The 18,582-nt window shown below is 38.0% G+C and overlaps 2 protein-coding genes across 3 annotated transcripts; one reads left to right on the forward strand and one right to left on the reverse strand.

Moving 5' to 3' along the window:
• Positions 1-10,507: 10,507 nt before the first annotated feature.
• LOC141647819 (uncharacterized) lies at positions 10,508-14,919 on the forward strand. 2 transcript variants are annotated; one of them, XM_074456160.1, is made up of 8 exons: positions 10,508-10,594; positions 11,353-11,897; positions 12,156-12,233; positions 12,323-12,465; positions 13,241-13,311; positions 13,683-13,778; positions 14,434-14,526; positions 14,612-14,919. In XM_074456160.1, the coding sequence occupies exons 1-8, from the start codon at positions 10,576-10,578 to the stop codon at positions 14,692-14,694; spliced, it is 1,128 nt and encodes a 375-aa protein (XP_074312261.1). In that variant the 5' UTR covers positions 10,508-10,575; the 3' UTR covers positions 14,695-14,919. The 2 variants fall into 2 exon arrangements, with proteins under 2 accessions (XP_074312261.1, XP_074312260.1); XM_074456159.1 differs by lacking the exon at positions 10,508-10,594 and having other exon boundaries at positions 11,320-11,897.
• Positions 14,920-15,004: 85 nt separating this feature from the next.
• LOC141647820 (uncharacterized) lies at positions 15,005-17,163 on the reverse strand. Its single transcript, XM_074456161.1, has 2 exons — positions 16,788-17,163; positions 15,005-15,535 (listed from the first exon to the last, which is right to left on the reverse strand). Exons 1-2 carry the CDS (start codon positions 17,035-17,037, stop codon positions 15,300-15,302), a joined length of 486 nt encoding a protein of 161 aa, XP_074312262.1. The 5' UTR covers positions 17,038-17,163; the 3' UTR covers positions 15,005-15,299.
• Positions 17,164-18,582: the final 1,419 nt, after the last annotated feature.

Consider the following 18,582-nt stretch of genomic DNA (forward strand, 5'->3'; position numbering starts at 1 on the left):
TACAAGTCCCAGCAATGTTGATATCTCAACGTACCCCACATTTGGCATCCCACAAGTAAGAAGTTGTCATATACTCGTCGTAATTCTCTTATTCTAGATCGTGAGGATGGAAGTATTCCTACTTTAACTCGGAAACCCTTTTAAACCTAATTCTGTAAGGGTGTTGCTCTTTCATGTATGATTTACTCAATCATGTACATGTTTTTCCACTTTACCCCTCTCATTTCAACATTTTTTTTCCAATTTTCAACTCATTTCATTTCTCTCTCATAACTCCCCCTCCATCTCTCAACCACCACCCTACCACCACCACTTGACCACCACCAGTCCACCACTACCCCCACCGACCGCCTCCCCCCCACCCACCTCAGGCCACACCCTCTCCTGCGTAACCACTGCCGACTAATTTATGATAAACCCAAACAAATTACTGAATGGAGAAATTTCATCTAGCTATCATATGATTGTAAGTAGACCTGTCAAACGGGTCGGGCAGGTCGGGTCCCGGGTTGCGTCATATGGGTTGGGTCAAAATACGGGCCGGGTCAAATACGGGTCGGGTTATACGGGTCACGGGTCGGGTTAGGGTCAGAATACGGGTCAAGAAATAATTTCTAACGTCTTTTTTAAACGATTTTTTTAATTAAAAAAATATTTTTTAAAAATGTAAAACATATTTAAAATTAATATTTTAATCATATTCAACGTTTACATTAATTATATTGACAAAATTATTAAAATAAAGTTTTTTTAATAATTATTTTATTATTAAATATTATAAAAGTTATATAAAATTAAGTTTTTAGTTGTTTTTGTAATTTTAAGTAATAAAAAAAATAATTTTTTAACTATTTTTTCAAATATAATATATAAATATTAATATTTTAATAAAATTCTTGATTTACCTTTGACCCAACGGTTCGACCCGTTTGGGTCGGGTCTCGACCCTAAAATAACGGGTCATTTCGGGTTCGGGTCAAACAGGTCGCGGGTCGAAAATACCGGGTCTGTAACCCTAAAAACAGGTCGGACGGGTCGAGTTTTGACGGGTCTAATTGTAAGGATACAGATATCATAAAATCAATCAAACTAATACTGCAATCATCTTGTCATTAATTATCTAAAGTAGCCAAATAGAAAATTTAAACTGTCACAGGCAACGAGCAAAGTGCGATGGGATCGGATTAACAGCAACAACAACATTATCCCAGTGTCTCAATGGCTCCCGCAAATTGCGGGGTAGGGGGGGGTCGGATGTACGCAGCCTTACCATTGTGTTAGCAACACAAAGAGGCTGTTTCCGAATGACCCAAGATGAAAATTGCGTCGAGAACTGCATCGAAGGGCCGCTACTTCACAAAAGAAAGAAGCGCAGCCACTTTAGTGAGCCATTTTAACAGACAACAAAATTCGAAGTTTTCTAATTAGTTCAAAAACTGTGTGTGCCTCATATTGAAATAGAAAAATGTTTGGTTTTTCTAGCTATCACTAGTTCACTACCCGTTAAGGGCTCAAATTGCACGTTTGTTCATACCTTCTCCATAAACCCTAAGTTTATTAATCCTAACTTAATTTACATCTCTACTTAATCTGATAGAAAAATTGGATGAGTAATTAATTAAGTTAGAATTATGAATTGATTAACATGAAGTCTAAGATTTATAATTGAGTAATTTGATGAGGATTTGATTAGTTTTTAGAAGAAGTAAAGAAGAAAGAGTTTTTTCTTCACAAGGTAAGGCATGGAAAATTTATGAAAAAAAGTCTATGAAAGAGTAAAACTTGTTCATGAAAGAGCAACTACGTTCTGTAAATATAATAATGAGAGTAAAACGAAGGTGATGAATTTAGAATTTAGAATTTAGAATTTAGATAAATTAAAGGGACTGAAGGTGTAGGTCTTAAACTAATTATTCTTCGCAATTTCAACAAGTTTAAATAAACACAAATGCAAGATAGACAAATCAGAGTCTTCCTGGTAATAGGAAATGCAAGACAGACAAATGAGTCCAAAAGGTCAGCTGGAATACTGGATGGGTGTATGATTGTATTATAAAAACATAAACTGTACAAACTAATGAATAAAAAAAACAAAAAAAGAGCAAACTTGACAAGAGTCCCTTAATCAATAGACAATGGTCTTAAAGAAACACTAGTCAATGTCCATGAATTTAGAAATATTTGATTACAAAAATATTTAGAAATGTAAAAGCTCTGAAAAAAGAAAGAAAGAAAGAACGAACACCGTTTTTAAGGTCCTCCCTCATTTTTATTATTTCCTCCCAGTAGCAGAGCTATCATTTCCTCCACAGTGGTACGAGAAACTAAGCAGTAATATAATTATAGTCCAAAGAAAGAGCTGGAGCCAAAGACTAGCACAACCTGACACATATTCTCATTGGTAGTCAATTATTAAGCCTAACATCTCTGAGATAACTTTATCTATACCTGAGAGGTCTTGACTTTGAACCCCAAAAATAGCATAATGCTAAAACTCGCCCAAAGTCGTACAACCGCCCCTCACTCCCAGAGTATGGAATATACCCTAAAATCAAACTATGTACAAACCAAATAAGTATTTGATACCATGATACTCTGCATATAAGCAGGAAATTGGCTTTCCACAGTTTATAAAACAACATAAGCAAAACAATTAATATTCATTCTGAAAGTAAGTAGCAGTTGCTTTAAGTTTTCCAAGCCTACTATATTCTTCCTTTCAGTCCCAACATTTCTAACACAAACTTGATATCCTTCCATTAACAACAATAATGCCATTCAAATTGAGGCCATTTGTGATGATCATAACTTGGATACACATCTTCACCCGACTTGAAAAATTGTACCTTGGAGGCATAGTTTTATCAGATTACGGGAAAAACTGGGGTGAGGCATTATCGTCATTGTCTAACCTGCAAGTCTTGAGCATGCCTTATTGTGACCTTAGGGGCGGATTTCATCCCTCTCTCGCCAACCTACGCTCACTTTCTATGATTGACCTGGATTACAATCATTTATTTTCGGCTCTAGTACCCGAATTTTTTGCCACATTCACCAACCTTGCTACATTAAGATTAGCCAATTGTAGTTTAATAGGGTCATTTCCACAGAAGATATTTGAGGTACCAAAACTGACAACTTTGGACTTGGGTTACAACCCGAATTTACTGGGCACACTTCCTCCTTCCATTGGAAACCTCACGAGATTGATCGAATTTAATCTATTTGAATGTAATTTTCAAGGGATCATCCCATCATCCCTAGGAAATCTTCATCAACTCAATTATCTAGATCTCTCTTACAACAATTTCTCCGGTCCAATTCCCGTGTTTCAGTCTGCAGATAATCTGGAAATGCTTACGCTGGGTAGTAATTCACTCACTGGTAGAATACCAAAGTCAATGTTCTCCAAGGATGCCAAACTCCGGGTTTTAGATTTGAGCAGCAATTTTCTTGAAGGACCAATACCAAATACCCTTTTCTAGTTACGAGACCTTGAGAGTTTGGTTCTTTCATTTAACAGATTTAATGGCACAATCAAACTACACAAGGTTTTTACTTCATTAAAAAATCTTGATTTCCTTGATCTTTCATACACCAGTTTATCCATTGATACAAATCATACTAATGAAAGCGCATCTTATCCCATACTAAACTACCTCAATCTTGCTTCTACCAACTTGCGTTCCCTCCCCGAATTTCTCAAAAACCAATCCTACTTGTATACTCTCGATCTTTCAAATAATCAGATTCAGGGGAAAATTCCTAAATGGATATGGAATGATCGTTTAAACGAACTAAACCTTTCTTATAACGGTTTTGTCAATATGGAACCGTTCCCCTCACTCTTTCCATCAAATTTTCAGATCCTTGACCTTCATGCCAACAACCTTCAAGGGCAACTTCCAGCTTTTCCATCTGAGACGCCACTAGAATATTTAAATTTATCAAACAACAGCTTCACTGCACCTATTAACCTCGACTTTGGTACTTCCCTTCCATCAGCTAAATTCATCTCTCTTTCTCAAAATAAGATATACGGGAATATTCCTACATCATTTTGCAATTTAACAAGCCTTCGGGTTTTTGACCTTTCACACAACAACTTAAATGGAACTATTCCTGGTTGTCTTACAGCGATAACCCAAAATCTTGCAGTTCTGAATTTGAGAAACAACATTTTACGCGGCACCATCCTTGATGAATTTGGAGAAAACTGCACGCTGGAAACTCTCGACTTGAACATGAATCACCTTGGTGGCCATATCCCAAAATCGATTGCCAATTGTCAAAAATTGAAAGTTTTAGACCTTGGGAATAATCAGTTGACCGACACCTTTCCTTGTCATTTGAAAGACTTGTCCAGTCTCCAAATTCTCGTGCTCAGGTCTAATCAACTTCAAGGAACCGTTACCTGCTCACAGAACAATTCTTTCCTACCATTGCTTCAAATCATAGACCTAGCTTCCAATCACCTCACTGGTCCCATTTCAACCCTATTCCATGGCAGAGAGATGATAGCCGAAACTAATGAAAACCCATCAAACATCAGTTTTCTACAGTATAATGTTATTGACTCTGCTGTTACTTACTACCAAGATGAAGTAATAATAACCTTCAAAAGTTCGGATTTTGAGATGCAAAAGATCCTGACAATATTCACCTGCATCAATTTGTCAAACAATGCTTTTCATGGGGAGTTACCACAAGAGTTAAAAGATTTGAATGCTCTTAAAGTTCTGAACCTTTCTCATAACTCTCTCTCGGGAGATATACCAGAATCTGTAGGGATTTTGAGACAGCTTGAGTCACTGGACTTGAGTTATAATTCCTTCAGTGGGAGCATTCCTCAAGGGCTTGCGAGCCTGAGTTTCATTGGCTACTTGAACCTTTCTTTTAATAAGCTGACAGGATTGATCCCAGCATCTACTCAACTTCAGTCATTTGATGCTTCTGCATATGAGGGAAACACGGGACTATATGGGCCTCCGTTGACCGTTGGTGGCAAAAAGGGTCATGGACTATATGGGAAACCAAATCCACCGAATGTATCATATTGGAATCCGAAGAAAGAGCTCCAGTGGTTGATCAGCGGTGGTGATGTTGGGTTGCCTCTGGGCATTATCATCTTCTTTGGGCCACTTGTATGCATCAAAAGATTGAGAGATTGGTACAACTATCATGTGGACCGATTGCTCATGAAAATGCTGCCAAATAAGGATAGTCGAAAGCGGAGAAAAGCAAGCAGGAAACTGAGGCACAGTAACTAAAATAAATTCAAGAAAGGTTTGTTCAATGCAATATTTCAGCATCATTAGTTACTCTGATTATTTTCTTGTATAAATAGCCGGTGTTTTGTGAATAATAAACATACAAATCATCACCATCATCTTTGTGGATCTCGTTACAGTAATTTTCTTCAAAATCAAGTTTAGTAATTAATGAAAAAATACACCTTTTAAGCTCAAAGATCACAAATGAACCTCTCAATTTGTATCCAAACTTCATTGCACAATTTGTCAACCTTTTCTTGGTCACAATCAAGTTATTACTAAATTATCGCAAAGGCAACCTTTTAACGGAGGCGAAGTAATGACAGAGTAAGAGTTAGGGTGTGTTTGGATGGATGGAGGGAAAAGAAAGGGAGGAAGAGTGGGGGACTTAAATCCCTTATTTGGATAACAAAAAAGCGGGAGGGAAATGGAGGATGAGTAATGACAGACTATGCTACGTTGTATTTAAAATTCCTCGTTTTTAATTTAAAGTTCCTCGTTTTAGTACCACCTGTTTTACCCCCAACTCTCCGACACAGCAGCTAGGTGAACTATTAAAGTAACATAGAGTACCACCCTACCCACATGAAATATTTTAGTGAAAAATAATCTATAGTGTGGGCATGATATATCGTCTCCTCCTGAATTGAAGATGTCCGACTCATTAAACCTCCTGCAGAAGTTTCTTTCACTGGGTGGGGCCTCTCATTGACTCACTAGCCGAAGACTAGCACTAAAATCTCAACTACGTACTCACACTTGCATATTATTATATAAATATTGTTATGATATTCAGTAGAAGTATATTCATTCTGAAACCCTCCCAAGTCCTCCAAGTTTACTACAGTATATACTTCCTTCAATCCTTATTCCGAATTGCACATTTGAATACCCTTTTTTTATTTTACGAAACATTGATAATTCCATATAATGAAAATCCCATCTAAATTGAGGAGATTTCTGATGATCATAGTATGGATACACCTCTTCAAAGACATCCATTTTGCTTCAAGTTCAACCAAATGTCAACCCCACCAGAAATCCTTACTCCTTGAATTCCGAAAAAGTATCCACTTCATCCACCAACTGTCAACCAAGTTAGTATCATGGAATTCAAGCAACGACTGCTGCCATTGGAATGGTGTCCAATGCCATAAATTAACTGGCCGAGTCACCTCTTTGGACTTGTTTGAAGAAGCCATCATTAGCCGCATAGATAAATCTCAGTACCATGTTTCGTCTCAACCATCTTAGTCACTTGAATTTGGCATATAACCCCTTTCTGGGGACCATACCATCGGCTATGGGCAACCTTTCTACCTTGACCCACCTCAACCTATCTCATACCGGCTTCAATGGGCAGGTACCAATTCAAATATCACAACTTACGAGTTTAGTTGTTCTTGATCTTTCAATGACTAAATTCGAGGATGGTGATCCCTTCGCCTCATCTTCATTACAAATAAAAATTCCAAGTCTAGCAGTGATTATGAAAAACTTGACCCGACTTGAAAAACTGTACCTTGGAGGCATAGATTTATTGATAGATGAACCAACTCAACCAAAACCTTAAGGTAATGGTTGAGGCCCAACTATTATAATTATTCATATTACGCTCCCTCACTCAAATGCCCATTGGGCTTGAAGAGTGGTTAGTTGTGCACCGGCTCCCCCATACCGTGTGCTGGAATTTCACTTCGAGAGTTTTTGAGGAGTTTTGAGGTTGACAGGATTCGAACCCGTGATCAAAGGTCACGATGGCTCTGATACCATGATAGATGAACCAACTCAACCAAAACCTTAAGGTAATGGTTGAGGCCCAACTATTATAATTTATCAGATCACGGTAAAACCTGGGGTGAGGCATTATCGTCATTATATAACCTTCAAGTCTTGAGCATGCCTTATTGTGACCTTAGAGGCGGGTTTCACCCCTCTCTGGCCAACCTACACTCTCTTTCTATGATCGACTTGGATTCCAACCATCTATTTTCTGCCCCAGTACCCGAATTTTTTGCCACATTCATTAACCTTACTACGTTAAGATTAGCCAATTGTAGCCTAACAGGGTCATTTCCACAGAAGATATTTGAGGCACCACAACAGAAAACTTTGAGCTTGTTTTACAACTCGAACTTACTGGGCAGTTTTCCTTCTTCCATTGGAAACCTTACAAGACTGATCCAACTTGATTTCTCTGGATGTAATTTTCAAGGGATCGTCACACCATCCATAGGAAGTCTTCAACGACTCAATTATCTAGATCTCTCTTACAACAATTTTTCTGGTCCAGTTCCAGTGTGTCGGTCAGCAAATAATCTGGAAATCCTTTTTCTGGGGACTAATTCACTCACTGGTACAATTCCAAAGTTGATGTTCTCCGAGGATTCAAAACTCCGAGTTTTAGATTTGAGCAGCAACTCTCTTGAAGGACCGATACCAAATACCCTTTTCCAGTTAACAGAGCTTGAGAGTCTGTCTCTTAACTGTAACAGGTTTAATGGCACAATCAAACTACATAAGGTTTTTACTTCGCTACAGAATCTTGATACCCTTGATCTTTCATACACCAGTTTATCCATTAATACAAACCATACTAATGAAAGCTCATCTTATCCCATACTGAATTACCTCAATCTTGCTTCTACCAACTTGCGCATCCTCCCCGAATTCCTCAAAAACCAATCCTACTTGTATTATCTAGATCTTTCTAATAATCATATTCGAGGGAAAATACCTAGGTGGATATGAAATGATCGTTTATACGAAGTAAACCTTTCTTGGAATGGTTTTGTTGAAATGGAACCATTCCCATCACTCTTTCCATGGAACTTTCAGGTCCTTGACATTCATGCCAACAACCTTCAAGGTCTACTTCCAGCTTTTCCATCTCAGACACCACTAGAATATTTAAATTTATCAAACAACAGCTTCTATGCCTCTATTAACCCTGACTTCGATAATCTGGTCCCATCAGCTCAATACATAACTCTTGCTCAAAATAAAATATACGGGAATATTCCTATATCATTGTGCAATGTCACAAGCCTTCGGGTTCTCGACCTTTCATACAACAACTTGAATAGGACTATTCCTGACTGTCTTACAGCAATGACTCAAAACCTTGCAGTCCTGAGTTTAAGAAATAACGCTTTAGACGGTGCCATCCTTGAAGAATTCGGAGAAAACTGCACGTTGGAAACTCTCGACTTGAATATGAATCACTTTGGTGGCCATATTCCAGGATCGATTGCCAATTGCAAGGATTTGAAAATTTTAAACTTTGGGAATAACCGATTAACCGACACCTTTCCTTGCCATTTAAAAGACTTGTCCAGCCTCCAAATTCTCGTGCTCAGATCAAATCAACTTCAAGGACCTGTCACCTGCCCAAGGAACAAGTCTTTCCTTCCATTACTTCAAATCATAGACCTAGCTTCAAATCGTTTCACTGGCCCCATTTCAACCCTATTTCATAGCAGACGGACGATGGCTGAAACTAATGAAACCCAATAAAATCTCAGTTTTTTGCAGTATCACTCAGCTATTACTTACTACCAAGATAAAGTGATAGTAACCTTCAAAGGTTCTTCTTTTGAAATTCAAAAGATCCTGACAATATTTATCAGCATCGATTTGTCAAGCAACGCTTTTCACGGGGAGTTACCACGAGAGCTAGGAGATTTGAATGCTCTTAAAGTTCTGAACCTTTCTCATAACTATCTCTCAGGAAAAATACCAGAGTCAATTGGGAATCTGAGCCAGATCGAGTCACTGGACTTGAGTTATAATTCCCTCGGTGGGAGCATACCTGAACAGCTTGCAAGTTTGAGGTTCATTGGGGACTTGAACCTTTCTTTCAACAAGTTGACAGGATTGATCCCGACATCTACCCAACTTCAGTCATTTGATGCAACGGCATATGAAGAGAACCCGGGATTCCATGGGCCTCCATTGACCTTGGACAGCAAAAAGGGGCATGGCCCGCAAATGGGGCAACCAAATCCACTAGATGGGTCATGCTGGAATTCGAAGAGAGAGTTCCAGTGGATGATCAGTGGTGGTGCTGTTGGGTGGAGTTTGGGCATTTTCATCTTCTTTGGGCCTCTTGTATGCATCACAAAATTGAGGGAATGGTACAATTACCATGTGGACAGAATGCTCATGAAAATACTGCCAACTAAGGACAGTCTAAATCGGAGAAAAGCAAGGAGGAAACAGAGGCACGGAAATTAATAATCAATCCAAGAAAGGCCTGGTGAAGGCAGGCAATGTTTCCTCATTTTTGGTTGACTTTGATTATTAGCTTATGGCTGCAAGATTTGAAACTTCAAAAGTGTCCAACATGGCTACCTAGTGCGTAATCCTAATGTTTTTGGCTTAAAATGAAGTATCCAAAAATTGACAAGAATATAAAGTTCCAAACCAATCAAACAGTAGGTTTGCGACTTGACCATGGATTTGGAAACCCCCTATTTGCCAATAAAAATGTTGACCTACTTCCACACCAGATATATCATATAACCCCTTCTTTAGTGTGTTGATTGAATATGATAGAATATTCATATTGTCCTCTGACAGAAATATAACTTAAAAAATTTTATTTTGATTCAATCATCTCTTTCTAGACTTGTCTACTTTTTTTCTGAATTGACTTTTTATTTAGGATACCGATTAATCAAATCACATAATATCACCAGGTGTTGTTAGGTCGGCTACAGAATATTCATTTAGCCTAATCGCACATAAATGCCAAGTTGTGCACCAACAATTTTGCACGATTCACCTGAACTGGAAAGTGAAGAATTTTATTTTCTCACACTAAAACAGACAGTTACTGAATACCAACCATGCTTAAGTGAACTAGTGAAGTATCAAAGTAAGATAATCCATGAAAATATTATTCCTTAGAAATAGATGTTGCAGGGTTAGCCATTTGAAAGAGAAAAGAAGAGAAGTCAAGTTGTGGGTTTTAATTACAGGAAATAAGTGCACGAAAACGTAGAAACTGGGAAATCTAGGGGTTAGCCTAACAATGCACATTAAATTAGGGAGTAATGAATAGTCAATACACTATCATACCTTGATTGTAGACTTCAGACTTGTGGTAGCAAAATATATATAGGGATAGTAGTGGTTGGAACTTGGAATGATGTGGTGTGGCTTGCAGCAGAGTCGCTTTCTCAAGTTTTATTAGCAAGGCAATCAGCAACGGTACCGAGTTGACAGAAACTGAGACATAATTTAGTGTAAGACCGTCTCTTAAAGAAGTTGTTCAAAGTATAAAATCGCAACTTGGTCTATGAATAATAACGGGGAAAGTAGCAAATTACCCCCAAACGTTTGGGACTATGTGCAAATCAACCCAATTTTAACAATTCCGACAAATTTATATCTACTGCCACCTTCCCCACCACCATCAAACACTCCCTCCACCCCATATCCCATCCTAATTCTCCTCTCCCATTCAAATTGAATAATATTACCTCCTTAAACCTAAGGATAGCCTTAATCTCTACCCTCTGGATAATTGTTCCGTATTGTTGAGCAACTGACAAAAAAAAAAAAAACAAGCATTCTGAGTTGCCAAACTCAAAAAATGACAATTGAAAGTTGTGAACAAAATAAACAGAAATTGTTGATAAATTACACCAACTAAAAAAGGTTAAAACCAAAGAATGGATTCACAAATGAATGGGTTAGCATAGAAATTCGTGTTAGCATCAGACCATGTCCATGATTCTTGGCTATTATCCTTACTTGCGCCATTTTATCTTGGGTCTTCTGGTATACAAATTTCAGCAAATGTTGCCTGAATGAAACCTCAATTTGCAAATAGCCTATAAAATAGTAGTGGGACATGGGGTGGAGAAGTCTTTAATAGTGGTGGGGAGGGCGGTAGTAGAAGTAAAATTGACGGAATATTAGAATGGGGTTGATTTGCACATAGTCCCAAATATTTGGGGTTAAATTGTACATTTGAAAACATTTGGGGCCAAATTAGACATAACCTCGAATATTTAGGGGCAATTTACTACTTTCCCCTAATAACAACACCACACATGAAAACTGACATAAGAAACCAAAAACCGTAAACAAATAAGTGATCAAACTAGCAATTTAGCAAACAAGCAAATGGCAGTTAGCAGAGGTATGTTATACCCTGATACGCGGCCATGCCATTATACAGACTTACGGAACCTCCGACAAATGAGGGGCAGGCAGCTTAAACACACACTTTCCTCTTCCCTCAAATTCGCACTGTTCCTCTCCTTTTCCTTCACCACCACCATCACCGCATCGCACGACCACCGCACACTCACCCCCACTAAAGCCACCGCAGTCGACCTTCTCTCTTTACTGGGCCCAACTCACCGCGCCGCCCAAGTAAACCCTACTGTCGCCCGAGACCTATGGTCATGCCTCAAGTTCCTCGTTCCCTTCAACCAAACAACCTCCCACGTCAAACGGAGATCCATGACTCAAATTCGTCAACGGAGAGAGAGTGATGATGAGCGTATATGGTGGCCCCCTTCCGCTGTTTTGGAGCTCGCTCGTCTCTCCGTTGATTCCGGTGCTGATCCTGATGCTATTTATCGCGCCTTAGATCCCACCCCTATTCCTGTGAGTTCTTTTTTCCCAATTAGTTATTCTCCATTTCTTCATAAGCCGTGGTGGTTATAACCTTAACTTCCACTTTTATTATAGAATTACCATATACATATACACCCTATTATAATTAAATTAAATAAATAATAATTGAAGTGATCCAGTTTAACTTCTTTACCAATGCGAGTAATCGTAATTTAGACAGAGATTATGCGATTTTTGGCTGAGTGGGAGATTTGGTGCTTTTTTTCAGTGTTGATATATATGTTGTAGGTGCCTGATATTGAAGGCACAAAGGAATGCAAGTGTGAGCTTACTAGAACTCCTTATGGCAGACACTTTATACATGAGGTTTGCACCAAATTAATCTTCATTTTTTGTAAAAACTTTCCGGCTTTAGTTTTGGACGGATGATCTAGGTTGGGTATCTAAATTTTCAGGAGTTGAATGCTTACATAAGATTCTTGTTCGAAATGATTGTTTCTCGAGGTCCAGCTGTTGGACTGAATGTGTCGTTGAGCCGATATGATTTTTTCCATGGCCACCTCTTTCTGGCTAAAGAAACAGGACGACTTGGAATATTGTAAGTTCCATAACTTCACATTATCTAAGATAAGTCCGCCCTCTTTCCAGATGGATTGCTTTAATGAATGTTTTGCTGTAAACAGCCGATGACTTTACATTGAGTATTCACAATGTCTTTGGTACGCCTCTTACTGTTCCAATCTGAGCAGCTACCGAATGATTCATCTCCTTGACAGTTCTATACTTGTATGCTTTTTGAGCTCAGGAACTGATTTGCCGTTCCAAATAAATGTATGGATGAATAATTAGCTAGAAGCATACTGCAGTATGGACAGGATCATTTTGTCCTGTCCCTCAAAACAGTCGATTTGGTACTACATTCTGCAGATCTAATGTTGCTTTGCAGTTGGTGTCTAACTATCTACTTTGACTTTTAGAGTTCAGTTTGTTCTACAGGATTGCCGGTTATTTTAACTGCCTGGCTGTGACATGGTCTCAAAAACAATATTTTCCTTTCTGATTGTTGATGTGTGTGCCTTTGAGGCTTTGTTCATGGGCATGTATTATGTCCTGTATTGCTTCGACTTGTTATGTAACCTTGCTATCTGTGTCCGATACTCTACAATCCCACATGAGTGTGACACTTGAACTCATATTTAGCGGCAAGAGGTAGCCTTTTAGCCTCCTTGGTACTTTTCTGGAATTTTAAGCACTGATTGATATGCTGTGTGATTGTCTGTTTATCATTTGACTTTTTCTTGGGTTCTTTCATACTTCTATTCAAAGACCGTACATGACTATTTTATTGTCTATATTACAAAATTAAATGGCAGATTTCATGCCAAGGAATACCCAGCATATGAGAAAAAGGTTTTCCCGTTCAACATGGGGTACTGCCAAAGAGGTATGTGCCAGCACTTAACATTTCCTATTCAGTTGAACATATTTACACTAGTCTTGTTTCGGAATTTTGTGATTTTAGTACTTGAAAAAGTAGTGCAAAATGAAAAAATAAAGTTGAAATTTAAAACCTAAGAAACTGTAGCGCAAAACATTCAGTATGCTGTTGGTGGTAATACTCCAATTTAACCAGAAACTTCAGAAGTTAAAGCTCGGATAAGGAATGGTTGTTTTTGTGGCGGTAAATTCAGCTTACATGAAATGGTGACATTTAAGACAAATTCAGTCATTACTGACTGAGATTTATCCAACCTTGACGATAATGGCAAAACCAATTCCTTGTGTTTATTCTACTGAAGCTCTGTTATTTTGCAGGTACTAATGTAGCTTATGACAAGGAAATGAACTTGAGGAATATTCTTTGGCTGGCTCCAATGCCAAGCACTTCGAGTAAAGATTGGGTGGCACCTGGTAATCCACTCATCCTTTCTTATTTGTAACTAAATATTACGGAGTACTTCACAGGCTCATTCCATACAATCAAGACCATACGTTATCTACGAAACTATATTATTTCGACACTTCACTTTGGATATGTCTTGCATTTCCAACACTTTCAAGTCTTTGATACATTTATGGCCAGAAATTATGAAACTTTCTCGCAAATTAGTCATATCCTGGGTGAACTGAACAGATTCGCTTAACTGCCTAGCAAATCGATTCGCGCGAATTACAAATTTGAATTATGGTGTTTGGTTATGATTTATTGAATTTTGCGTTATTTTGAGCGAAACGTGTATTCGTATTACGAATTCGAATCAGTCGTATTACGAATTTGGTAACCATGGTTGTTGTATCGGACAACCTAACACAATGTGCATGATACTTGTAGTCGAGTTGAAGTAACATAGCTAGCGGTGCGGTTTGGCAAACAAGTACAATATAAATAGGATGAAGGAACTGATGTATACCAGGATATAGCAAAATAAAACAGGAAGATGAATGTGAAACAAACAAGGAGATGTCTTTATAGTCTATACGCGTGCGTGCTCTACTGCTCTACTACAATAACCATAATTTTCCGCGTACTAAATTGCTGACTTACATTTGCTATACTTTCCATTAGGCGTCTTGGTTGTTTTGGATGCTCATCCGGAAGGGATCATATACAGAGATCTCATACCTTATTATGTGCAAGTCGCACGTACAATATATGAAGGTTTGTTTTCCTGTAACTTGAAATCAAACGATGATTTTCCTGTGAACTCGAAGGATTGTTGTGATTCCATGCTTCATTTTGGCAGATGATTTCGGGAAGGTACCTGTTGATGTTAACTACCTAAATGTGGGAGGTACATCAAAGAATTACCAACTCTTCGTATGCTGAGTGATACTACTACTGTTATTGAAATTTGAAGGGCAATGATATCCGTCTTCCCTTGTCACTGTAATTTAAGTGTGATTTCTCACTATAAATTTATTCACAATTTGAAGGGCAATGACCAAAAAGTACTGATTTGTTCAGAGATGTATTCTTTTTGTTATTTCTTCTTGCATTCAGTCTTGTATAAAAGATGGTCTTATGAATAAATATAACTAGTGTTAGCGTTCAGTTACCTAAATTTACTATTTAGCTCTAACTACATTGCTTGGTAGTAAAACAATTTATGTTGCTGACCTATTATTTTGCAACCCTATTTCGCCAAATTGCAACTAGTCATTTCAAAAATATAATACCAAATTATCGGGAGCGGTACCACATCTACTCATTTCAAAAATATAAAAGTATCATTTCAAACATATAATGCCTAACTGGCTAACTAGTTGAATACAACAATTAGAAAGCCAATGTAAGGATGGTGAAGAAGTATATAAGTTGTCGGCATAGTACGGATAGGGACTCAATTGTTCCCCCCTTAAATGATGATAAAGTCTATCAACTCTCCCAAATGAGAGTGACAGTCCATGTTTCATTTTATCCCATGAAATCAATCAACAGTCGTCGATGTCTAGATCCAAATACATTCTATATGCATCTCGGTCAGCTGAGTAGTACTTTTCAACGGTAGAATCTATGCGGAAACCAAGTTTCTGGTACAGACTCACAGCAGGCATTCTTGAAGGATCAACATGGAGAGAAATTCTCTGAATATTCCTAGCTTGACATTTTGAAATTGCGGCCTTGAGCAGTGCTTCACCATACCCTTGTCTTCTGTACTTCTCTTTGACTGGATGTTTCGGAGGAGGAAAGAGAGTAGAGTGTTAGCACGTCACGGATTGTTCCTCTATGATAATACCAGAATAGTTAACATTCTAAATCACGTAGTGTATAGAAGACAACAGCGAATATGAAACATCTAATACGACAAAGCCAGCATGAGAATACAAGAAGCATATTTCCTTGCTCTACTACCAAACATACAATCATATTTATCTTCTTTTATTACTAAACTACAAAGGGGAAGACAGCCAACCAACATTCTCTTTTTAAGGAGAACTATCACCACATTTCCTTAAGAAAGAGCAAAAGAAGTTCGAAAAAATTTAAAAATAGAATTGCCGTCTTTCTCCACGTTTACGTAAACTTGGCTGCTCGGCAAGGTCTCTACAAAATTCACTATTACTGTGACGTCCCTTGGTCACAGCTTATATACTTTATATTCACAGTACATTGGAAAATTAAGAAACGGAGAGTTATCGAATTATTGGAACTTTACTGGTTTACTAGACTCTTGTCCTATGCGTGGTGACGTGGTCTGAGCTTTATATACTTTCTACGCTTATAGGGTGAAGGCTAAAGCAATTAGACAATTGGTCCGTAGTATCTAACAGCTGCTCCTCTGGCCAATTCCATGCATCTAGCATAATCATCCTACCTATCCTCAGCAATAATCTTAAGGATGCAGCAGTATAAATTCTTTTTCCGATTTTTATTCATTATCAAAACATTCTAGTTATAATGTAGACAAGACCATCATCAGGCATACCTCAGAAAAATTGATCATGCCCCTATCCCTTCCAAATCCTAACAAATCAAATAATGATGTGAATACCTACATTATATTTGCAAACTAACCTTTTCTTATAGTAGCAACCTCTCATAGTTAAGTCTAGCAAATATTGTCTCTAACATCTCCATCTAATGGTTCCAAAGCACCTCAACCGCGTAAAATATGGGTGGTAAATGGCAGAATTGAAAAGAGAAATACAAGGCTTTTTATAAGTAATTGCAAGAAGCTAATACAAGACTTGTCATCAATCAGAAATGGAGTATAAACTGAGACCCCGTCAATTGGTGTCCTTTGGTTTTGGCACAAAGACCAAGAGGAGGTGAGCAATAATAGGAGGACAAGTGCACCAAATTAAGTATTTAAAGGATGAAATTGTTCATCAAATACAATCCAAAAATGAAATAGGACGGAATGGAAAAAGTGGCAACAATCAAGAATAATAGAGGGAGAGGGAGAGTGAGAGACAGACCTGCAAGTTTAGTGATGAAGGAAAGCAAAGAAGAAGGGGAAGAGTACATAACATAGCCAGCAATATCGGCATTAATATGATGAGAAACATAAAGTAATCCAGTATTCCTTTTACGAAGTTCATTATCGAAAGATGTTGATAAAGACTCGTGTTTAGGGAAAATCTTCTTCTCTATCCTTACAATATCATCCACTACCTTGGAATACTCTGCTGAATTCCTCTTTAACTCCAATATTACCGCTTCCTCCATTTTTAATCTACTCCACTCCACTAGGTTTTCGATTCAACACCATCGGCATCTACCTCAAACTGCTGCTCCCAGGCGGTACCTACCAAATTGAGTTTTTTTTTTTTTTTTTTTTTTTTTTTTTTTTTTCGCAATTGATAAATCTCGCACATCCTTTTACTTAATCCCACACATTTGTCCCTAATTGTCCATAACTACCCTTTATCATAAAAAAAGACTTGAAAAAAATTATCCCCTTCTTTCTCACAAACCTAACCAATTCACTAACAACTCGACAATTATAGATCGTAATTCGCAAATACCACACGTATTTCTCCGTTTCTATCAATAATTTTATTAGTACCGTCTTTTAATTAATATAATAATGTTTTTTTTTAAAAGGGTTTTTTTCAGTTAGGGTTTGGATTGATGTTGGATTAATATTAACGTAGTGTTCTTGAAGGGGTGGTTGTGGCCTGTGTGGTTGTCGAACAGGCCGGAGTAGATTGATCGAAGAATACGGTCGGGTGAAGATGTGTGTGTCAAATGACTATATACTTCTCATATTTATAATGATTAATTAGCACAATAACGAGGCATAACCACTACCATAAACATGGAGTTAGTGGGGTTATAAACATGCATTTAGTGGAGAGGGTGTAGAGATTCTATTACGAGGTAATGTGAGGCTTCTCTACAATGTAATGTATCTAGACAATATTACTAGCCTTTTGGATTACTTCCAACAATCATCCACTAATGCAAAGGATACACAAAATTCTGAGCATATTAATAAGGATTGATGCTTAAGCATTATTATCTTTCGATTTGAACTAACAAATAGTGAAATGGAACAATTCTTTCATCACCTAGAGAGTGAACGAATCTTGAACTCCTAGACTCCGGGGTAAATTCCAAACACATATCTCACCTTAAGTTCCAGACGAGTTCCACGATACAATTCAACAAATTTATGGCCAAATGAACCTTGGGATTCTCACGAGTGCTCTAGAGAGATAGCCTAGTCTCTCATAGAAGGAGGTCAATCCTTCACACTCACGTAGGTGATTCCAACAAGTCTATCTCCATATAGACCACTCACGCATGAACTATAGAATCATTAAGAGCTCTAAGGCTCAACCTCTCAACATAGCGGTGAATCCATCAACTCCTTCTCAATAAGACCACCCAAATAAAGGGATATAGATTCACTAAAAGCTCTAAGGATCAACCTTTCAACATAGCGGTGAATCCATTAAGTCCTTCTCAGTAGGACCACCCAAATAAAAGGATATAGATTCATTAAGAGGAATATCTCAACCTCCATCATTACGGTGATCTCATCAAGTCCGTCTCACAAGGACCACCCAATTTTGGGCTATAAGACCATTAATAGCTATATGCTCAACCTTCCAAAATAGTGTATCTGTCATAGGAATGAGATGTGCACACAAGTATGAGTTATCTATGGCTTCGTTAGACCACCCTTGCATAAGCAAGTTCCGGTATCCACCACAAATTCCTCAACTAATAGGCTTTTGCCCCATTCCCCTCGACAATTCGAGGACT

Source organism: Silene latifolia, chromosome 3 (assembly GCF_048544455.1).
Source record: "Silene latifolia isolate original U9 population chromosome 3, ASM4854445v1, whole genome shotgun sequence".
NCBI lineage: Eukaryota > Viridiplantae > Streptophyta > Magnoliopsida > Caryophyllales > Caryophyllaceae > Silene > Silene latifolia.

Bases quoted from the DNA above. Each gene is read 5' to 3' on its own strand.
- LOC141647820 (XM_074456161.1), bottom strand. From the start codon at position 17,037: ATGGAGGAAGCGGTAATATTGGAGTTAAAGAGGAATTCAGCAGAGTAT. The intron at 15,536-16,787 runs GTCTGTCTCTCA...CGAAACATCCAG, and splicing joins CTTCATCACTAAACTTGCAG to TCAAAGAGAAGTACAGAAGA.
- LOC141647819 (XM_074456160.1), top strand. The intron at 11,898-12,155 runs GTGAGTTCTTTT...TATATGTTGTAG, and splicing joins TAGATCCCACCCCTATTCCT to GTGCCTGATATTGAAGGCAC. The intron at 14,527-14,611 runs GTTTGTTTTCCT...TCATTTTGGCAG, and splicing joins CGCACGTACAATATATGAAG to ATGATTTCGGGAAGGTACCT.